General features: G+C 38.8%; 1 protein-coding gene across 5 annotated transcripts in view; it reads right to left on the minus strand.

Moving 5' to 3' along the window:
* The window catches only part of TUBD1 (tubulin delta 1), a 127459-nt gene that overhangs the window by 68724 nt on the left and 35715 nt on the right, over positions 1–23020 (minus strand). For all 5 annotated transcript variants that reach the window (XM_053707334.1, XM_053707335.1, XM_053707336.1 and 2 more), the window contains one exon: positions 17250–17466. In XM_053707334.1, coding sequence (XP_053563309.1) covers positions 17250–17466 — 217 coding nt within the window. The remainder of the gene's footprint in view (positions 1–17249; positions 17467–23020) is intronic.

Below are 23020 nucleotides of genomic sequence, written 5' to 3' on the forward strand. Positions count from 1 at the left end.
GGTAGAATTTTGAGGTTACTCTTTTACTTTTAATAGAATCCCATTACAATGCTAGAAGAGAAAGAGAAGTTAGGAGGTAGACAGTACAGCAAACATTTAATGCAGCAGCATAGAGAGGGATTTTATTTTTGATGTTATACTATATATTTCTTCTATAGAAAATTTTGCAGAAGAGTAGTTCTTTTACTATTCCTAAGTGAGTTATCCTAACTTTATTTTTACCTCATGCAACTAACCATTAATAATTGTTAACTACTGATATTGGCTCTAGTCTGTAATGCTATATATATATATATATATATATATATATATATATATATATATATATATATATATATATATAAATGTAATATTTACAGTACAGTATTATGTGTTTGCTTTTCTCTGTTATGTTTAATATTTAACTTTCTAGCTTGGGCATGCACACATTTGTTTAATACTGGGAAGCCAAACCCACCTTATAAGATTACATCTAGGTGTTGCAGTTAGAAGGTTGTTAGTAGTCTCTCTCTCTTATACTTAGGCAGTTAGTATTTCTATATTAGGGTTGTGGGGTACCTTTTATGTATGTGTATAGTGTATCTATTACAAAGTATATATTGGTTATGAGCTGCTTTCCCCCCCCCCCCCCTATAATTTCCTTTAACAATATGAAAGTGGTTGTCCAAGACTGCCCACAAACCAGCCTTAGGGGACACCTTTTATCTGGCAACTGTTAATGATTACAATGAGGTACCAGATATATCTTTATTATAAAAGGTTGAGGTTTAATTTGCTTGATATAATATTGGTGACATTTATTACTTGTTCAAAACTGTAATATATCTAGAATTTCAGTTATTTAATATTGATTTGTAAGTCTTACATTATTCTGTATCTATGCATATGTAACTGAGACTTATTTGATTTCATGTATACTACGCACTTGAACCTGAAAACATTAATTACATGTAATCTGTATCTGTAATGTAACGTAATTCTTCCTCAACCTGTCTTCAACACTAATTTATTAGCTATGAACATTATTGTTAAGTCATTCAAGAGACAGAGACTTTCAACATAAAATATTTGGAAATAACTATACTGAGAGTAAAATTTTCAGAGTGCTGGTTATGTGTTATTTACCAAAGCAAATACTTTCAAACTGTATTGGTCAGAGACTGTATCATTATTTAAGCTTAAAGGAATAGGACCACCCCCCCCCCAAAAAAAAAATAAAAATTCATGATTTGGATAGAACAATTTTAAAACAACTTTCCAATTTACTTCTTTTATCAAATTTACTTCATTATCTTGTTATTCTTCTTTGTTAAAGGAACGACATTGCACTACTGGCAGCTAACTGAACACATCTAGTTAGCCAATCACAAAAGACAAATGTGTGCAGGCAGCAATCAGCAGCTAGATTCCACTAGTGTAGGATATCTAAGCATACTTTTTCAACAAGGAATACCCAGAGAACAAAGCACATTTGAAAATAGAAGTTAATTTAAAAGTGTCTTAAAATGACATGCTTTGTCTGAAGCATGCAAGTTTATTTTGGACTTTACCATCCCTTTAAGAGAGATCTGATTGCTGGTACAGGTTAATGGCAATTGGCATTCTATTGGTAAAAACGTACAAATTGCAGCTGTTTTTCAGTGGTATTTATTTTCTTTGGTGCACACAGTAGGAGATTAGTGGTTGTGTGGACAAGGCATTTTTGGCTGACATAATTCCCCCCCCCCCCCCCTTTGCTATCCCAGTTAGTACAGGCAGCTTTTTAAATGCTAGGTAAGTGTAGGGTCCTGCTGAAAGCGTAGCTTTATGTGGTGGCCGACTTGGGCAAAATATAAGTGAGTATGGAGGGGGGGTGCCTGACCACTGGCTTAGTAAGGGGCCCCTCACTAAGAGGTCTGCTGCTTGCACTAGAAGGTTTTTTTGCTAAAGGATGTATATTGCAAAAATGCTGCTACTTAAAAATGAAATACATTCATGCACATTTAAATATTGGCTTCTTAGATGCATTTGATGAGCCCTTATCTTGATGTACATCTTTTCCTGCTATTTGGCAGCAGTTTTGCAAGAATCTTTTCCATTTGCAAGAGCACTAGATGGTGGCACTATTTCCTGCCATGTAGTGATCCAGACACCTAGCCTAGGTATCTCTTCAACAAAGAATAATTTGATCATTGAAGCAAACTGGATTTTTTTTTAAATTGTATCCTCTTAATCACAAAAGAAAATGTTTCAGTTTCATATCCCTTTAACTTGAGGGGGCTCTAATGGAGCCCCTCTCTTCCACCATGTTTGAGTTAGAGGGACAAATGAGGAGTCACTTGCCCCCCTAAGATTCAGCTGATCACAATTAAACATGGTGATTACCTACTCCACTAGAAACAATCACCTACATTACAAGTTTTGCGCTATAGAGCAGCGGTCGCCAAGCAGTGGTCCATGGACCACTGGTGGTCCACAAGAAGATATTGGTGGTCATTGACAACATCAAGCAGGAATTAATCTCCTCTGATGGTGTCACCCCGTCGTGTTGCAACTCCCTACAGTGCCTGGCTGGACATCAGAGAAGTTTTACAATTACAATCTCCCTACGCATGTTGCGTAGTACTGATTGATTGTATTTTTAACTCCTCCCGCCCGGCGCGCTGCTCAGAGAAAGATGCTTCCATTCTAAAGCGAGCAGAGGTTGGTATAGTCTTGGCTTGAAATAGTGGAATTAAAGTATATAAAAGAAAATCTTTAAAAAAATTCTCTCTTTTATATTTAATTTATTTTCTTCCCTTTACCTGTCTCTATGTAGTAGTTTTCCTAATTCCTTCAGATGGACTTACATCTCTGTTTGTCTTCCTCTCCTCCATTTTTTTAAATTAAATATTAATTATTTTTTATTCTAATAATTTTCCTGCGCACAAAGCCATTCCACCTGAATTCCAGTAATTGCCATCCAGCAGATCAGCCATATCCCACCAGTATTATAGTAATTGCCAGTAACATCAGTCGTGGTTAGCTCACATCCATATTGAGAGCTTTCTGATATAAACTTCATTTATGACTCCAATGTCTGTCCATGATCATAAGTAGTTTTGAATAACTCCTAACTGGGAAAGTAACTTGGAAGTCTTGTGGTCTTTTTAAACATAATTATTTTTTCCCCACTTTCTTCCTCTCTGTTTCCAGCTCAAAAGTTGGCACTCACCCTTCATCTGTCATTTGGAAGTATTCTCTCAGTTCTTTCATTCAGTTAGTTAATTCCAAAAAAGAATTCTTAAAAATGTGTAAAATATATACATAATGTAAACTTAGCTATGGTTATACTAGCTATGTACAGTATGTTTATGTATGTGTGTGTGTATATGTATGTATGTATGTATGTAGGTATATATATTTTTATATATATACATACATACACAGATATAGAGGTTTGTACCTTTCTTAAAAAAAATCATGTTAGTGGTCCACGGGATTAAAAAATTGTGAGTTTAGTGGTCCCTGAGGTCCGAAAGGTTGGCAATCCCTGCTATAGAGGGTGCAAAACGAACGCAACAAAGGTCACGCTATTTCACCCTCCATAGTGCTGCCATTACAAGTTTTTGAAAAGCTGCCTTGTGCGTGCGATATGGTGGCGATGATGTGCACGCTTTCCCCATAGACATCAATGAGGAGAGAGTGTTAGAAAAAAAACTAACACCTGAAGTGCAGAATAGCGATTGCCGTAACGCAACCCCATTGATGTCTATGGGGAAAAAAAGTTACGTTTAAACCTAACACCCTAACATAAACCCCAAGTCTAAACACCCCTAAATCTGCTGCCCCCAACATTGCAAGAAAGTTATTAACCCCTAATCTGCCACTCCCGACATCGTCGCCGCAATTGGCTGTTTTGAATAACCAATAGAATTTCAGTAGCTCTTATTCTATTGGCTGATTTGAACAGCCAATAGGATTTCAGTAGCTCTCATCCTATTGGCTGATTTGAATTTCAAAAATCAAATCAGCCAGTAGGAATGCAAGGGACGCCATTATGAAAAGGCTCCCTTGCATTAAAGATTCAGTGTACGGCGGTGACCGTAAGAAGAGGACGCTCCGCGCCGGATGTCTTGAAGGATGGACCCGCTCCGCGCCACCGGGATGAAGATAGAAGACGCCGCCGGGATGAAGATAGAAGACGCTGCCTGGATGGATGAAGACCTTGCCAACTGGATTAAGACTTCTCGCCGCTTGGATGTCCGGACTTGAGAAACTGTAAGTGGATCATCGGTGGTTAGTGTTAGTTTTTTTTAAACTTTTTTTGGGTGTTTTTTTTTTTTTAGATTAGGGTTTGGGCTTTCTTAAAAGAGCTAAATGCCCTTTTCAGGGCAATGCAAAAGAGTTAAATGCCCTTTTAGGTTTTTTATTTTTGGGGGGCTGGTCGGTGGTGGGTTTTACTGTTGGGGGGGTCTTTGTATTTTTTTTACAGGGAAAAGAGCTGATTTCTTTAGGGCAATGCCCTACAAAAGGCCCTTTTAAGGGCTATTGGTAGTTTATTGTAGGCTAGGGATTTTTTTATTGGGGGGGGGGCTTTTTTATTTTTATAGGGCTATTAGATTAGATGTAATTGTTTTTATTTTGGATAATTTTGTTTGTTCTTTTTTGTAATTTAGTGTTTGTTATTTTTTGTAATTTAGTATTTGTTATTTTTTGTCATTTTAGAATTATTATTTTTTTAGTGGTTATGTTTTTATAATGTGTAATTTAGTTTATTTAATTTGTAGTTATTTTAATTGTTAGTTTAAAATTAGTTTTTTTTTAATTTCACAGGTAAGTTTTTATTTATTTTAAGATAGGGATATTGTAATTTTAATATAAAGTTAGGGGGTTGTTAGTTTTTTTGCGATGTGGGGGGCTAGCGGTTTAGGGGTTAATAGGTTTATTTAGTGGCGGTGATGAGGGAGGCCACAGGTTTAGGGGTTAATAACTTTATTTAGTGGTGGCAATGTCGGGGATGTTAGGTTAATTGTTAGTTTAAACTTAGTTTTTTTTTAATTTCACAGGAAAGTCTTTATTTATTTTAAGATAGGGATATTGTAATTTTAATATAAAGTGAGAGGATGTAAGGGTTAGGGGTTAATAGTTTAATTTAGTTTTTTTGCGATGTGGGGGGCTGGCGGTTTAGGGGCTAATAGGTTTATTTAGTGGCGGTGATGTGGGAGGCCAGTGGTTTAGGGGTTAATAACTTTATTTAGTGGCGGCGATGTCGGGGAGCGGCGGAATAGGTGTTTTTATCTTTATTATAGTGTCGGCGACGTTGGGGTGCGGGGGAATAGGGATTAATAACTTTTATTAATGGCAGTGATGTCGGGAGCGGCAGATTAGGGGTTAATAAATTTAATTTAGTGTTTGCGATGCGGGATGGCAGCGGTTTAATAGGTTAAATAGGTAGTTTATGGGTATTAGTGTACTTTGTAACATTTTAGTTACGAGTTTTGTGTAACAGTTTTGTTGCGCAAAACTCATAACTACTGGTCTTAGATAGTGGAACGGATCGTGCTGGTATAGGCTGGAATGCAAGCATTTTAGTCTCACCGCACAACCTGTAATACCAGCGCTATCGAAATCCCACGCAAAAACGTAATTTTATTGAGTGCGGGATTGATGTTGCGTTACATGCTAAAATGTTTGCGGTACTGCTATACCGACAAGACTCGTAATGTCTGCATTATGGTTTTTACGCTGAAATGGCCATTTTTTCAGCGTTAAAACCATATCACAAAGCTCGTAATCTAGGAGAATGTGATTTCTAGTGGTAGGGGAGGAGGCTTCTATAAAGCCCCTATCTCCTCGTCTGATTTAACTAGATGGGTATGAGAGCCCTCACATGCAACAGGGAATTCCCCTCTTTCAAAGGAGGTGTCCCACCCGTCTAATTTCCAGGTGATAACCTACTTCAAGCAGACAGCCGTATTGGGTTTGAGGAGGGGGGCAACTGCTCTTTCCAGTGTGTTGTCTCATACCCCTGTCATTATCAGGTGATTGACTAATCTATTTACTACTGTATGGGGGGCACTGGCTCCAAATGTGCCCCTATCCCTTAAAGACAGCATACAACACACATGCAATCATCTGTATAGTTGGTTCCCTTTACAGTCCACTGGGGTATAAAAGGGACCCTTGCACCCCAAAATATTGAGTACAATCAGGCAAATGACCCGTGTTTTACAAGAGGTGAGGTGGCTCTTTCAAAGGAAGGGTCACAAGCCCAGGTGGTTATCCACTAACCACTGTGTTAACAATAATGACCTGTCAGAACCATAAACACATGGAACAATATAAGGGGGGTGGGGTATCCCCTGTGTTGCCCCACCACAATACATACATAACTTTGAGACCTCTTATTTGTAAGTAGCAAACCTGCTCTTTCAAATGAATGGTCTGCCCACTGCATGCGGATTGTCACAACAATGATAAATAACTATGGTTCTATTCTTGGGGTTCTGATGCTTTTTAAGATGTCTTTATTGCCTCCTCACCATAATAAAATATCATAATACCCTGCATTTGAAAGAGTGAGGTTTCACAATTCAAATAAATAGGTTCATATCCTATAGCTATGAAGTGATCACCATTATAAAACTGATAACCTGGCAGTAACCATTTTCCTCATTTTTTGTACTGTTGATGTTAGGGCTCATAGAACAATGTTTGTCTGAACTAATAAACAAATTGTAAGAATCTAAATAATAATATGTAATATTTATATGGTTAGATATTTTACACCTACTTATTTTCTGAATACATTGCAAGTTGGTGCATGCTGAGAAAAATAATAATTGTTCTCTTTTCTGATTTTAATTGTTAATTTTAATTTAAGCATATAAGTATAAAATCATACATTTAACCGTTTTGTGAAGGTAAACTGATGCTTAAAGGGACAGTCTACCCCAAAATGTTTATTGTTCAAAATGATAGATAATCCCTTTATTACCTATTCCTTAGTTTTGCATAACCAACACTGTTATATTAATATACTGTTTACATCATATATACATCATTGTATCTAAGCCTCTGCAGACTGCTCCCTTATTTCAGTTCTATTTACAAACTTGTATTATAGACAATTAGTGCGGACTCATGAATAACTTCACAGGAGTGAGCACAATGTAATATATATGGCACACATGAATAAGCAGTGTCTTGCTTTAAAAAGCCATAAAAATGCCCGGAGATAATGGTGGCCTGCAGGGGCTTAGAAGCAGGCAGACATTTAGATGTCCAAAGGTTATAAAGTATATTAATATAACAACGTTGGTTGTGCGAAGCTGGGGAATGGGTAGTAAAGGCATTATCTATGTTTTTAAGCAACAAAATTTTTTGGAGTAGACTGTCCCTTTAATGTGGGACAATAAAGATATAGATTACAAGTGGAGCACTATTGAAAGCACAGGGAGCGCTATAAATATTGCAGGACTGCACTAAGATTAGTGTGTAATCTGATATTACAAGTTCATGGTAAAACAAAATGACCAGAGAATGTTTAGTGCGACCAATATCCCTTTAGCGCGCCCTTTGCTTTCAATGGATATTGCAACTGTACTAAAAATCACTCATAGTACTAAGTATTCAGAGGAACTCCATGACAGCTGACAAAGACTAAGCTGATGAAATTGTAGTGGTACCACAGTCTATTGTTGCATTTGTTCCTACTGTAATAACAATTAGATAAAGAGGTAAGAAATAGATGCAGAACATTTCTATTCTAAGGCTACATAACTAATACAGACACATTAAACCAGCCAAAAGGAGAGAGAGGGAAAAAAATTCCAAACGTTTAAGTCTGTCAAGAGCTACAAATTGGATTAACCCAGTTTTTTGGAGCTTCCTACAGCCCCAAACAGAAATGAAAGTCCAGGGCACCATGTAGTTTAAACTGACTATCGTCTGTAATTGGAAAGATAGTCCTCAACCAGACAATAGCCTTAAAAAATGTAATAAAGCATTTCCAGCAGTTGACGCTTACTGTATAAGGTGCCCAAGGATTCCATAAAAAGGAGAAAGGGTGGTGAGACGCGAGGAGAAGATAAGCCAGAAGAGAAACTAATGTTTATGAAGCAAAATATATGTTTTCATCACCATAATCTAGTCAGAACTGGGGAAATGAGATTCCAATATAACCAAAAATTTACAAGATACAATTCAATTCAAGAAACATTTGGTAGTCCCTAGAAAATTTGATAAGTAATACATAAGTGTACATAAGGTTAGACATGTGCAATTTGTTTCATTCCGAATCAAAATTCTGACGAAATTTGGGTGATTCGGAGATAAGGATGTATCCGAATCACTCTAGTAATGAAATTTAACTAATCCAAATTAATTTGTAATGAAACATCCAAATTAGTTCGGATTCATTAGTTTTATTCAAATGGCCATGGCGTGATAGTCTAAAAAAAAAAAAGGAATAGAGATATATTACAATTAATAATAGTGAGATAGAACAGTGAAATAATTCCTTTTGTGTTGGTTGGAACCATCCGAATCAACGTAACATAACAGAACAAATGAATCTGAACATAACTAACTGCTATATAATGAATCAATCCAAATGCAACAAAACAATATAAAAAAATACTGAATCTATACAAAACTAAACTTTTAGACGTGCACATGTCTACATAGTGTATCAGGAAAGGCTGAGGACTCCAAGCAGTAAATTTCTTCAATTCCCAGCTGTTTTTATCCCTATTTTCAACTGAGACAGTGACTCTTTATGAGAAGGCAGACATTTGACATCTGTTATTTAAACGGACATGAAACACAAAAATGTTCATTCATGATTCAGATAGAGCATGCAACTTTCCAATATATTTCTATTATCTAATTTGCTTTATTGTCTTGGTATCCTATGTTAAATCGAAAACCTAGGTAGGCACTGGAGCAGCAATGCATTACGGGGAGCTAACTGCTAATTGGTTGCTGCACCTATATTCCTCTTGTCATTGGCTCACCCTATGTATTCAGCAAGCTCACAGTAGTGCATTTCTGCTTCTTCAACAAAGGATACCAAGAGAACAAAGTCAATTTGACAACAGAAGTAAATTGGAAAGTTGTTTACAAATGTATCTTCTATTTGAATCATTAAAGGGACACTAAACCCCAATGTTTTCTTTCATAATTCAGATAGAGCATGCAATTTTAAGCAACTTTCTAATTTACTCCTTTTTTTTTTTTTTTTTTTTTTTTATAAATCTTTATTAAGATATTGAAAAAGACAATAAGGTAGCAAATTTAGACAAACAGTATGTAAAACATGGATTGAGATTATAACAGAGATTACATATACAAAAAAAAACTTGAAAACCATATTTTAGACCTTTCGGCCCAACATCGTCCTTTCCATTGAAAAGTAAATTAACATGAGTAATTATAAACAAGGTTTCAGTGTTAATATTGTATCATAACCTGACTCATGGTGCTTTTAGTTTTTTACATTTTACTAGAGCATGACTACAGAAGATGTAGCTGATCACAGTTTTTTCAAATTTAAAGAGAAGAAAGGAGAGGAAAAGGTAAAGGAGGAATGGAAAAATACCAGAGAAGAGAAGAAATTAGGGGAGAGAAAAAAAAAAGGGGGGGGGGGAGTAGGGGAGTTGAGTCAGGGCAGGATTGTTATGATTTATATCTTTCTCTGCCATGATGCCAACATCAACTCGTAGACTTCTAACTGATGCGTTTTTAGAAAGTGGTATCTCTCCAGCGAAAGGAGGTCAGAGACTGTACCCCTCCATTCATCTAGAGAGGGGGCTGTTCGAAATTTCCAATGTTTTGGTATAAGTTTTTTTGCTGCGGTGAGCATAATTAAAAATAGGGGCTGTTTACCCACCCCCACTACCTTGGGGAGATTAAGGAATAAGATTATGTGTGGGATCTCAATCCCTAGGATTTCAGACATTTCCGACAGAACGTCAGGCCAGAATCTCTGCAGATCAGGGCAGGACCACCAGATGTGGAGGAGAGCCCTCCTCCCCACATCCTCTCCAGCATGTGTTGCTTAGCGTGGGAAAAATCTTATTGAGGCGCCACGGAGTTAAATACCACCTACATAGGAGCTTTATATGGATTTCCTGAGTTGTTGCTGAGACCGAAGATTTTTTAATTAATCTAAAGGCCCGTAGCCAGGTTTCTTTCTCTATCTCGCAGTCCAAATCTTGTAAGTGTAAGAGGGAAGATCTGCTGCCTCAGAGTTGAGTAATATCTTATAAAGCTTAGAAACCAAGTGTGTCTGGGCAGTTGTTAAGATTCAAAGGGTCTCGAAGGTGTTTATGATGGGAGATAAAGTGTACAAGCTGGTGGTAATGAAGCCAAGAGGAGAAAATCTCCCCGTGGGCTTCCTCCAGTTCAAGTTGTGTCTTTAGCCTTCCATCTTTAGAGATAAAGTGGGCTGATCCTAACCTAAGACTATATGGCTGCAGTTTAGTGAAGCCTAAATGGCAGTATGGGAGATCTTTGTGTTCTAGAATAGGAGTAAGAGGGGCATCTAATGAGGAGATGTGCGTACTGGTGGACAATAGCTTATCCCACTCTGATAAAACCCCTGCTGTGACATGATATTTTTCCGTTATCTTAGATCTCTTTTGCCGTGGCATCCACGCCAGCATTGCTACGTTGTTGGTTTTAAAAATTTGTCTATCTATGTGTATCCATGCTTTGTCTTTTGAATTGTGTGCCCATTCTACTATGTGTTGGAGGGTAATTGCATGTTTGTAAGATTGTAGGCTTGGGACTCCCAATCCTCCGTTGTCCCTAGAGAGATACATAGTTTTTTTTCGGGATTCTAGGCCTAGCGCCATCCCAAATGTATTGTTTAAAAGCTTTTTGTAATTGAGTTATGTATTCCTCAGGGAGCTGTATCGGGAGGGTCTGGAATAAGTATAAGATGCGAGGTAGGACATTCATCTTCAGAACAGATCACTACACCAATATCAATGATGGAGTCCACTGACTTTTAGCCACCTTGCAAACAGAAGAATATGCGACTAATAAACACAGATTTGTAATAGGATTACTTAAAGGGACACTGAACCCAATTTTTTTCTTTTGTAATTCAGAAAGAGCATGCAATTTTAAGCAACTTTCTTATTTACTCCTATTATCATTTTTTCTTTGTTCTCTTGCTATCATTATTTGAAAAAGAAGGCATCTAAGCTTTTTTTTGGTTTCAGTACTCTGGACAGCACTTTTTTATTGGTGGATGAATTTATCCACCAATCAGCAAGGACAACACAGGTTGTTCACCAAAAATGGGCCAGCATCTAAACTTACATTCTTTCATTTCAAATAAAGATACTAAGAGAATGAAGAAAATCTGATAATAGGAGTAAATTAGAAAGTTGCTTAAAATTTCATGCTCAATCTGAATCACGAAATAATTTTTTTGGGTACAGTGTCCCTTTAAAGTGATGATAAAGTTACAGAAATGTCGATACAGTATAGCATTATGTGTCTAAAATAAATATAAGTTTAATGAATCAATTTTTATATATTTCAGTATTAATCAAGTTCTCAACTTTATAAATCAATTTTCGGACTTGCACAAATTCAACCCGTATAAATATATATATTTTTTTCTCTTTGGGTCACGTTTTTATATACTTACCAGAAAAATTGAGAAAAGCGCTGAAAAAAAAGGGGAGATACGCCACAAAAAGAAGGCAGAAAGATTAATATAATCCCCAAGATAATATTAACAAGATTAAGGAAAAAATGCCTGATCTTTCTGCGCTAAAGGTCAGGGGTATGACGCTAAAGCTAAATCAATAAGGGCGAATCTCTTTCTTGAGCCTACATTGGATTATAACAAATAAAAATTGAAATTTATTTTATAACACAAAAAAAGGATTAAAAATTATTGAAAAAGACATACAAGTGCAAATCATTCAAGTAAAAATCATTGGTTAGTATACACAGTGAATTAGTATACACAGCTAGTTCCTAAGCACAATAGCGCACAAATGTGCACAAAACATACGTGTATAATGATATATGCAATATAATAAAAAACTGTTTGAAAAAATTTAATAAAACGTAATAAAAGTTAAGCAATAAAAAACAGGCACAATTAGCGTTAATAAGCGTTATAAAAGCCAAACCATTGGGTTAAAAAACAAGCACAATTAGTTTGCAGGAAGCTAAACAGGTTATTGCTGTGCTATATAGTATCCAGAAGAAAGCAATGTTATTGTGCAATAGCTCTGTCACAAAAAGCTTCTTCAGAAGCTTGAGAAAGGACTTATCTAAAACGCGTTGCTTCTTGTTTTGGCCCAGTGAGGCCACCGTAGTCTGTATTACCAGACCATCTCCACCAACCCGGCTTTTTGTGACAGAGCTGACGGGTAATCCACGGTCTGTATCAAGACCCGACGTAGCGTTCCCTTGGAACGGATCTGTTTACAGAGATCCTAAACTGTAAGTTCGGATTGACACTTGTAAATATACAACTATCAGCATACTTTTGAGAAAGTTTTCTCTGTCTACATTTACAGAGTTTTGACTCCACCTGTGGAATTGATGTGGTTACACCTTGCTGGAAGAAATTTGTTTTCACTACATGCAGTATTGGAACAGCCAATAGAATGCGAGCTCAATCTGATTGGCTGATTGGATCAGCCAATCGGATTGAACTTGATTCTGATTGGCTGATTCCATCAGCCAATCAGAATATTCCTACCTTAATTCCGATTGGCTGATAGAATCCTATCAGCCAATCAGAATTCGAGGGACGCCATCTTGGATGACGTCCCTTAAAGGAACCGTCATTCTTCAGTTGGACGTCGCCGGATGAAGATGGGTCCGCGGTGGAGGTCTTCAGGATGGAGCCGGTCCTAAATACAATACCTACAAATAACTACAATGAAATAAACTAACTAAAGTACAAAAAATAAAAAAGAACTAAGTTACAAAAAATAAAAAAATATTTACAAACATAACAAAAATATTACAACAATTTTAAACTAATTGCACCTACTCTAAGCCCCCTAAATAAAATAACAAAGCCCCCCAAAATAAAAAAATGCCCTACCCTATTCTAAATTACTAAAGTTCAAAGCTCTTTTACCTTACCAGCCCTGAACAGGGCCCTTTGCGGGGCATGCCCCAAGAAGTTCAGCTCTTTTGCCTGTAAAAAAAAACATACAATACCCCCCCCCCAACATTACAACCCACCACCCACATACCCCTAATCTAACCCAAACCCCCCCTTAAATAAACCTAACACTAAGCCCCTGAAGATCATCCTACCTTGTCTTCACCTCACCGGGTATCACACCGATCCGTCCTGGCTCCGATATCTTCATCCAATCCAAGCGGGGGCTAGACATCCACTGAAGAAGTCCAGAAGAGGGTCCAAAGTCTTCATCCTATCCGGGAAGAAGAGTAGATCCGGACCGGCAACCATCATCTTCCAAGCGGCATATTCTATCTTCATCCGATGAGGACCGGCTCCATCCTGAAGACCTCCACCGCGGACCCATCTTCATCCGGCGACATCCAACTGAAGAATGACGGCTCCTTTAAGGGACGTCATCCAAGATGGCGTCCCTCGAATTCCGATTGGCTGATAGGATTCTATCAGCCAATCGGAATTAAGGTAGGAATATTCTGATTGACTGATGGAATCAGCCAATCAGAATCAAGATCAATCCGATTGGCTGATCCAATCAGCCAATCAGATTGAGCTCGCATTCTATTGGCTGATCGGAACAGCCAATAGAATGCAAGCTCAATCTGATTGGCTGATTGGATCAGCCAATCGGATTGAACTTGATTCTGATTGGCTGATTCCATCAGCCAATCAGAATATTCCTACCTTAATTCCGATTGGCTGATAGAATCCTATCAGCCAATCGGAATTCGAGGGACGCCATCTTGGATGACGTCCCTTAAAGGAACCGTCATTCTTCAGTTGGACGTCGCCGGATGAAGATGGGTCCGCGGTGGAGGTCTTCAGGATGGAGCCGGTCCTCATCGGATGAAGATAGAAGATGCCGCTTGGAAGGTGATGGTTGCCGGTCCGGATCTACTCTTCTTCCCGGATAGGATGAAGACTTTGGACTCTCTTCTGGACTTCTTCAGTGGATGTCTAGCCCCCGCTTGGGTTGGATGAAGATATCGGAGCCAGGACGGATCGGTGTGATACCCGGTGAGGTGAAGACAAGGTAGGATGATCTTCAGGGGCTTAGTGTTAGGTTTATTTAAGGGGGGTTTGGGTTAGATTAGGGGTATGTGGGTGGTGGGTTGTAATGTTGGGGGGGGGGTATTGTATGTTTTTTTTTACAGGCAAAAGAGCTGAACTTCTTGGGGCATGCCCCGCAAAGGGCCCTGTTCAGGGCTGGTAAGGTAAAAGAGCTTTGAACTTTAGTAATTTAGAATAGGGTAGGGCATTTTTTTATTTTGGGGGGCTTTGTTATTTTATTAGGGGGCTTAGAGTAGGTGTAATTAGTTTAAAATTGTTGTAATATTTTTCTTATGTTTGTAAATATTTTTTTATTTTTTGTAACTTAGTTCTTTTTTATTTTTTGTACTTTAGTTAGTTTATTTCATTGTAGTTATTTGTAGATATTGTATTTAATTAATGTATTGATAGTGTAGTGTTAGGTTTAATTGTAGGTAATTGTAGATATTTTATTTAATTAATTTAATGATAGTGTAGTGTTAGGTTTAATTGTAACTTAGGTTAGGATTTATTTTACAGGTAATTTTGTTATTATTTTAACTAGGTAACTATTAAATAGTTCTTAACTATTTAATAGCTATTGTACCTGGTTAAAATAATTACAAAGTTACCTGTAAAATAAATATTAATCCTAAAATAGCTATAATATAATTATAACTTATAGTGTAGCTATATTAGGATTTATTTTACAGGTAAGTATTTAGCTTTAAATAGGAATAATTTATTTAATAAGAGATAATTAATTTCGTTAGATGTAAATTATATTTAATTTAGGGGGGTGTTAGGGTTAGACTTAGCTTTAGGGGTTAATACATTTATTAGAATAGCGGTGAGCTCCAGTCGGCAGATTAGGGGTTAATAATTGAAGTTAGGTGTCGGCGATGTTAGGGAGGGCAGATTAGGGGTTAATACTATTTATTATAGGGTTAGTGAGGCGGATTAGGGGTTAATAACTTTATTATAGTAGCGCTCAGGTCCGCTCGGCAGATTAGGGGTTAATAAGTGTAGGCAGGTGGAGGCGACGTTGTGGGGGGCAGATTAGGGGTTAATAAATATAATATAGGGGTCGGCGATGTTAGGGCAGCAGATTAGGGGTACATAAGGATAATGTAAGTAGCGGCGGTTTACGGAGCGGCAGATTAGGGGTTAATAATAATATGCAGGGGTCAGCGATAGCGGGGGCGGCAGATTAGGGATTAATAAGTGTAAGGTTAGGGGTGTTTAGACTCGGGGTACATGTTAGGGTGTTAGGTGCAGACGTAGGAAGTGTTTCCGCATAGCAAACAATGGGGCTGCGTTAGGAGCTGAACAAGGCTTTTTTGCAGGTGTTAGGTTTTTTTTCAGCTCAAACAGCCCCATTGTTTTCTATGGGGGAATCGTGCACGAGCACGTTTTTGAGGCTGGCCGCGTCCGTAAGCAACTCTGGTATCGAGAGTTGAAGCTGCGTTAAATATGCTCTACGCTCCTTTTTTGGAGCCTAACGCAGCCTTTATGTGGACTCTCAATACCAGAGTTATTTTTATGGTGCGGCCAGAAAAAAGCCGGCGTTAGCTTTTCGGGTCGTTACCGACAAAACTCTAAATCTAGCCGTAATTGTGCTTGTTTTTTAACCCAATGGTTTCGCTTTTATAACCCTTATTGTGCCTGTTTTTTATTGCTTAACTTTTATTACGCTTATTACATTTCTTCAAATAGTTTTTTATTATATTGCATATATCATTAAACACGTATGTTTTGTGCACATTTGTGCGCTATTGTGCTTAGGAACTAGCTGTGTATACTAATTCACTGTGTATACTAACCAATGGTTTTTACTTGAATGATTTGCACTTATATGTCTTTTTCAAGAATTTGTAATCCTTTTTGTGCGTTATAAAATAAATCCAATTTTTATTTGTTATAATCCAACGTAGGCTCAAGAAAGAGATTCGCCCTTATTGATTTAGCTTTAGCGTCATACCCCTGACCTTTAGCGCAGAAAGATCTGGCCTTTTTTCCTTAATCACGTTTTTATATAAACCAATTGAAATGTAGGCCATTAGGCGGCCATCACTCTACATCATCCGCCCCTTTAGTAATAAGCGCATGCGCTATTAAATTTTTCTGAAGATGGGAAACCACTTGCACTCCCGTTTTGCGCATGCGTCCTACTAACGTAGGAATCCCATACAACGTCTTCGGGTGATTGAACGCAGTATAGGCAAGCAGCGCACGTGCATTTTAAGTCCGATTCGTGAACGCACTTTTATGTAACGTTGAGAGTGGGTGGGACCACTGAAGACATCAGTACTTGCAGAAAAAAGGAAGTAGGGCTTGGGAGGAGTCGGAAGCCGAACGGTATGGAATTTGTAATATATTTTTTGGTGCCAAATCTAGCAGTAATCTCAAAAAGAACTTAGCGACTACATTAAATGCAATATTGAGAAATGCTAGGTTGGTTCATTATAGGATAAGTTTACCATCACTTTAAAGGGACAGGAAACCCCAAAATTTTCTTTCATGGTTTGGATACAACATACAATTTCAAACAACTTTCCAATTTACTTCTATAAACAAATGTATTTCATTATCTTGTTATCCATTGCTGAAGGAACTGCATTGCACTACTGGCAGCTAGCTGAACACATCTAGTTATCCAATCACACGAGACATGTGTGCAGGCACCAATCAGCAGCTAGCTCCCATTATTGTAGGATTATTATTATCATTTATTATTATTATTATTATTATTATAATTTATTTGTATAGCGCCACCAAATTCCGTAGCGCTGGTATGGTAGGATATGTGCATAATATTTTTCAACAAGGGATCGACAAAGCACATTTGAAAATAGAAGTGAATTTAAAAGTTTCTTAAAATTATATGCTCTACCTATATCATGCAAGATTAATTTTGACTTTCCTAAACTTTTTTTTTTAAATAAAACCTAGGTAACAAATGTAAGTTATCTGGAGTAAAAAAAACAACAACAAAACACTTATACAAAGAAACATGTGAGAAAATATCTAATGAATTACTATCACACATAGAAAACACTTTAGTATTCACCTCTCCAGTGCCATAGGGCCAAATAACATGATTGAGTAGAAGTGAGTTAGGATACGCATCACGTAAGCATTGTGTGACATGTGTCCCCATGCCAGATCCTGTTCCTCCAGCCATGCTCATTATAGTGAAAAATCCACCTAGTCGATCACATTCTTCCACTTGCTTTCGGACAAGATCCATCACACAGTCCTGATGCTTGGGGCCATGTACACAGTAACTACATTGAAGGGAAGAGGAGATTAAATTGTGCTATAAAAATGTCTTTTACACATACAACTGGAATTAATTAATGAACAGTCCTTAAATGGACAGTAAAGTCAAAATGAAACTTACATGGACTGGATAGAGCAAGACATTTTAAACAATACAGGATAATACATACATAAATTCGCCCCGGGGTAGACATTTGTGTGCCTCCCAAATTGCAAACTAGTTAGATGTGGACGGGTTATTCATTTAAAAATATTCTACTATTAAGTTGTTTAGATGTTGTACCATATCTACGTTGTTTAAAAGTGCATTGTCAAGTTTCCAAAAGGTAGGGGCCAGGTGGTTCATCTAGCCAGCTAAACTATAGCATGACCACCGAGTGGTCCGACCACGAAGTGGGGGAGATCTTGCAGCGGTTTAGTTGAGATAGGCTTGTTTGGTTGGTGAGGATTTAATCTATTCGGCTGTAGGTGAAATATGTTGCATTTTAATCTAAAAGTGCAGTCTGTTTAAGACTGCCATTAAAGGGACACTGAACCCAATTTTTTTCTTTCATGATTCAGATAGAGCATGCAATTTTAAGTCACTTTCTAATTTATTCCTATTATCAATTTTTCTTCGTTATCTTGCTATCTTTATTTTAAAAAGAAGACATCTAAGCTTTTTTTTTTTTATTCAGAACTCTGGACAGCACTTTTTTTTTGGTGGATGAGTTTAGCAAGAACAACCCAGGTTGATCACCAAAAATGGGCTGGCATCTAAACTTACTTCCTTGCATTTCAAATAAAGATACCCAGAGAATGAAGAAAATTTGATAATAGGAGTAAATTAGAAAGTTGCTTAAAATGTCATGCTCTATCTGAATCACGAAAGAAAAAATTTGGGTACAGTGTCCCTTTAAAATATGCTAGTAGACAAACAATTGTTAAAGAGCCATTATAGCCGAAAAAATTACATGCCCTAGTCCGTTAGACTAAAGCGTGTAATTCTTCAACTATTGACCCTTTTCTACTGTGTATTTAACCCCCGCAAAGGGGATAAGCACACAGTAGAAGTTCCACTTGGGACCCGCTGTTGATCCAATCGGCAGCGCTAGTTGCACATCTGAGTCGTGCGACTAGCGCTGTTGATTGGATCAGCAGTGGGTTCCACTCTGCACCAGCAGTGCACTTTGGTTCCAGAGTAGAACTTCTTCTGTTTTATGTACAAAAAATGCAACTAGGGTTGCATAAAAGACAGATTGCCAGACACCGAGTCAATATTATTGAAAAGGTAAGGTATAAAAAAAATAAAAATTTCTAATAACCAACATTCGTACAAAATATCTTTATTGTGCATACACACACTACTAAAATTTGCTTGAACCCAGAGAGTTCATGATATTGTTTAGATGGTCACAATGATGAGTCAGAGTAATGATACACAATACAGTTGCTGTCAGATGACAATGTTAGTATCAACTTGTTATAAAGTATTGCCTCTGTTTTTTTATACTGAGCGATAAAATAGACAACCTGTCATAAGGTATGCTACAATCACGCAACAGTTTTGCCGCTATAGAAAGCAACTATGTCATAAAATATACTGGTAATTGTAGTCTACGGTAGGTATTAGCAACTATTAGTGATTTGGACAGTATGGTTAAATTAACACTAAACTCGCAAAAAAGCCCCTTCTATAGCGGGGGGCTTATATTAAGATTACTCTGACTAGTTATTGTCTGGGTCAAACAATTCCTGTATTTGAACCAACTGGGTAAGCGGATAAAAACATAATTTATGCTTACCTGATAAATTCCTTTCTTCTGTTGTGTGATCAGTCCACGGGTCATCATTACTTCTGGGATATAACTCCTCCCCAACAGGAAATGCAAGAGGATTCACCCAGCAGAGCTGCATATAGCTCCTCCCCTCTACGTCAGTCCCAGTCATTCGACCAAGAATCAACGAGAAAGGAGTAACCAAGGGTGAAGTGGTGACTGGAGTATAATTTAAAAGATATTTACCTGCCTTAAAACAGGGCGGGCCGTGGACTGATCACACAACAGAAGAAAGGAATTTATCAGGTAAGCATAAATTATGTTTTCTTCTGTTATGTGTGATCAGTCCACGGGTCATCATTACTTCTGGGATACCAATACCAAAGCAAAAGTACACGGATGACGGGAGGGATAGGCAGGCTCATTATACAGAAGGAACCACTGCCTGAAGAACCTTTCTCCCAAAAATAGCCTCCGAAGAAGCAAAAGTGTCAAATTTGTAAAATTTGGAAAAAGTATGAAGCGAAGACCAAGTTGCAGCCTTGCAAATCTGTTCAACAGAGGCCTCATTCTTAAAGGCCCAAGTGGAAGCCACAGCTCTAGTGGAGTGAGCTGTAATTCTTTCAGGAGGCTGCTGTCCAGCAGTCTCATAGGCTAAACGTATTATGCTACGAAGCCAAAAAGAGAGAGAGGTAGCAGAAGCTTTTTGACCTCTCCTCTGTCCAGAATAAACGACAAACAGGGAAGAAGTTTGGCGAAAATCTTTAGTTGCCTGCAAGTAGAACTTGAGGGCACGAACTACATCCAGATTGTGTAGAAGACGTTCCTTCTTTGAAGAAGGATTTGGACACAAGGATGGAACAACAATCTCTTGATTGATATTCCTGTTAGTGACTACCTTAGGTAAGAACCCAGGTTTAGTACGCAGAACTACCTTGTCTGAGTGAAAAATCAGATAAGGAGAATCACAATGTAAGGCTGATAACTCAGAGACTCTTCGAGCCGAGGAAATAGCCATTAAAAACAGAACTTTCCAAGATAACAATTTTATATCAATGGAATGAAGGGGTTCAAACGGAACACCCTGTAAAACGTTAAGAACTAAGTTTAAACTCCATGGCGGAGCAACAGCTTTAAACACAGGCTTGATCCTAGCTAAAGCCTGACAAAAGGCCTGGACGTCTGGATTTTCTGACAGACGCCTGTGTAACAAGATGGACAGAGCTGAAATCTGTCCCTTTAATGAACTAGCTGATAGACCCTTTTCTAAACCTTCTTGTAGAAAGGACAATATCCTAGCGATCCTAACCTTACTCCAGGAGTAACCTTTGGATTCGCACCAGTATAGGTATTTACGCCATATTTTATGGTAAATCCTTCTGGTAACAGGCTTCCTAGCCTGTATCAGGGTATCAATAACCGACTCAGAAAAACCACGTTTTGATAAAATCAAGCGTTCAATTTCCAAGCAGTCAGCTTCAGAGAAGTTAGATTTTGATGTTTGAATGGACCCTGTATCAGAAGGTCCTGTCTTAGAGGTAGAGACCAAGGCGGACAGGATGACATGTCCACTAGATCTGCATACCAAGTCCTGCGTGGCCATGCAGGCGCTATTAGAATCACTGATGCTCTCTCCTGTTTGATTTTGGCAATCAATCGAGGAAGCAGCGGGAAGGGTGGAAACACATAAGCCATCCCGAAGTTCCAAGGTGCTGTCAAAGCATCTATCAGAACCGCTCCCGGATCCCTGGATCTGGACCCGTAGAGAGGAAGTTTGGCGTTCTGGCGAGACGCCATGAGATCTATCTCTGGTTTGCCCCAACGTCGAAGTATTTGGGCAAAGACCTCCGGATGAAGTTCCCACTCCCCCGGATGAAAAGTCTGGCGACTCAAGAAATCCGCCTCCCAGTTCTCCACTCCCGGGATGTGGATTGCTGACAGGTGGCAAGAGTGAGACTCTGCCCAGCGAATTATCTTTGATACTTCCATCATTGCTAGGGAGCTTCTTGTCCCTCCCTGATGGTTGATGTAAGCTACAGTCGTGATGTTGTCCGACTGAAACCTGATGAACCCCCGAGTTGTTAATTGGGGCCAAGCCAGAAGGGCATTGAGAACTGCTCTCAATTCCAGGATGTTTATTGGAAGGAGACTCTCCTCCTGATTCCATAGTCCCTGAGCCTTCAGAGAATTCCAGACAGCGCCCCAACCTAGTAGGCTGGCGTCTGTTGTTACAATTGTCCAGTCTGGCCTGCTGAATGGCATCCCCCTGGACAGGTGTGGCCGATAAAGCCACCATAGAAGAGAATTTCTGGTCTCTTGATTCAGATTCAGAGTAGGGGACAAATCTGAGTAATCCCCATTCCACTGACTTAGCATGCACAATTGCAGCGGTCTGAGGTGTAGGCGTGCAAAAGGTACTATGTCCATTGCCGCTACCATTAAGCCGATCACCTCCATGCATTGAGCTACTGACGGGTGTTGAATGGAATGAAGGACACGGCATGCATTTTGAAGCTTTGTTAACCTGTCTTCTGTCAGGTAAATCTTCATTTCTACAGAATCTATAAGAGTCCCCAAGAATGGAACTCTTGTGAGAGGAAAAAGAGAACTCTTCTTTTCGTTCACTTTCCATCCATGCGACCTTAGAAATGCCAGAACTAACTCTGTATGAGACTTGGCAGTTTGAAAGCTTGAAGCTTGTATTAGAATGTCGTCTAGGTACGGAGCTACCGAAATCCCTCGCGGTCTTAGTACCGCCAGAAGGGCACCCAGAACCTTTGTGAAGATTCTTGGAGCCGTAGCCAATCCGAATGGAAGAGCTACAAACTGGTAGTGCCTGTCTAAGAAGGCAAACCTTAGATACCGGTGATGATCTTTGTGAATCGGTATGTGAAGGTAAGCATCTTTTAAATCCACTGTGGTCATGTACTGACCCTTTTGGATCATGGGTAAGATTGTCCGAATAGTTTCCATTTTGAACGATGGAACTCTTAGGAATTTGTTTAGAATCTTTAAATCTAAGATTGGCCTGAAAGTTCCCTCTTTTTTGGGAACCACAAACAGGTTTGAGTAGAACCCTTGTCCTTGTTCCGACCGCGGAACCGGATGGATCACTCCCATTAATAACAGATCTTGTACACAGCGTAGAAACGCTTCTTTCTTTATCTGGTTTGTTGACAACCTTGACAGATGAAATCTCCCTCTTGGGGGAGATAATTTGAAGTCTAGAAGGTATCCCTGAGATATGATCTCTAGCGCCCAGGGATCCTGAACATCTCTTGCCCAGGCCTGGGCGAAGAGAGAAAGTCTGCCCCCCACTAGATCCGGTCCCGGATCGGGGGCTCTCGGTTCATGCTGTCTTTGGGGCAGCAGCAGGTTTCCTGGCCTGCTTGCTCTTGTTCCAGGACTGGTTAGGCTTCCAGCCTTGCCTGTAACGAGCAACAGCTCCCTCCTGTTTTGGTGCAGTGGAGGTTGATGCTGCTCCTGTTTTGAAATTCCGAAAGGGACGAAAATTAGACTGTCTAGCCTTAGCTTTGGCTTTGTCTTGAGGTAGGGCGTGGCCCTTACCTCCTGTAATGTCAGCGATAATTTCTTTCAAACCGGGCCCAAATAAAGACTGCCCCTTGAAAGGTATATTAAGTAATTTGGACTTAGAAGTAACATCAGCTGACCAGGATTTTAGCCACAGCGCCCTACGTGCCTGTATGGCGAATCCTGAGTTCTTAGCCGTAAGTTTGGTTAAATGTACTACGGCCTCCGAAATGAATGAATTAGCTAGTTTAAGGACTCTAAGCCTGTCCGT

The sequence above is a fragment of the Bombina bombina genome, chromosome 3, assembly GCF_027579735.1.
Source record: "Bombina bombina isolate aBomBom1 chromosome 3, aBomBom1.pri, whole genome shotgun sequence".
Lineage (NCBI taxonomy): Eukaryota > Metazoa > Chordata > Amphibia > Anura > Bombinatoridae > Bombina > Bombina bombina.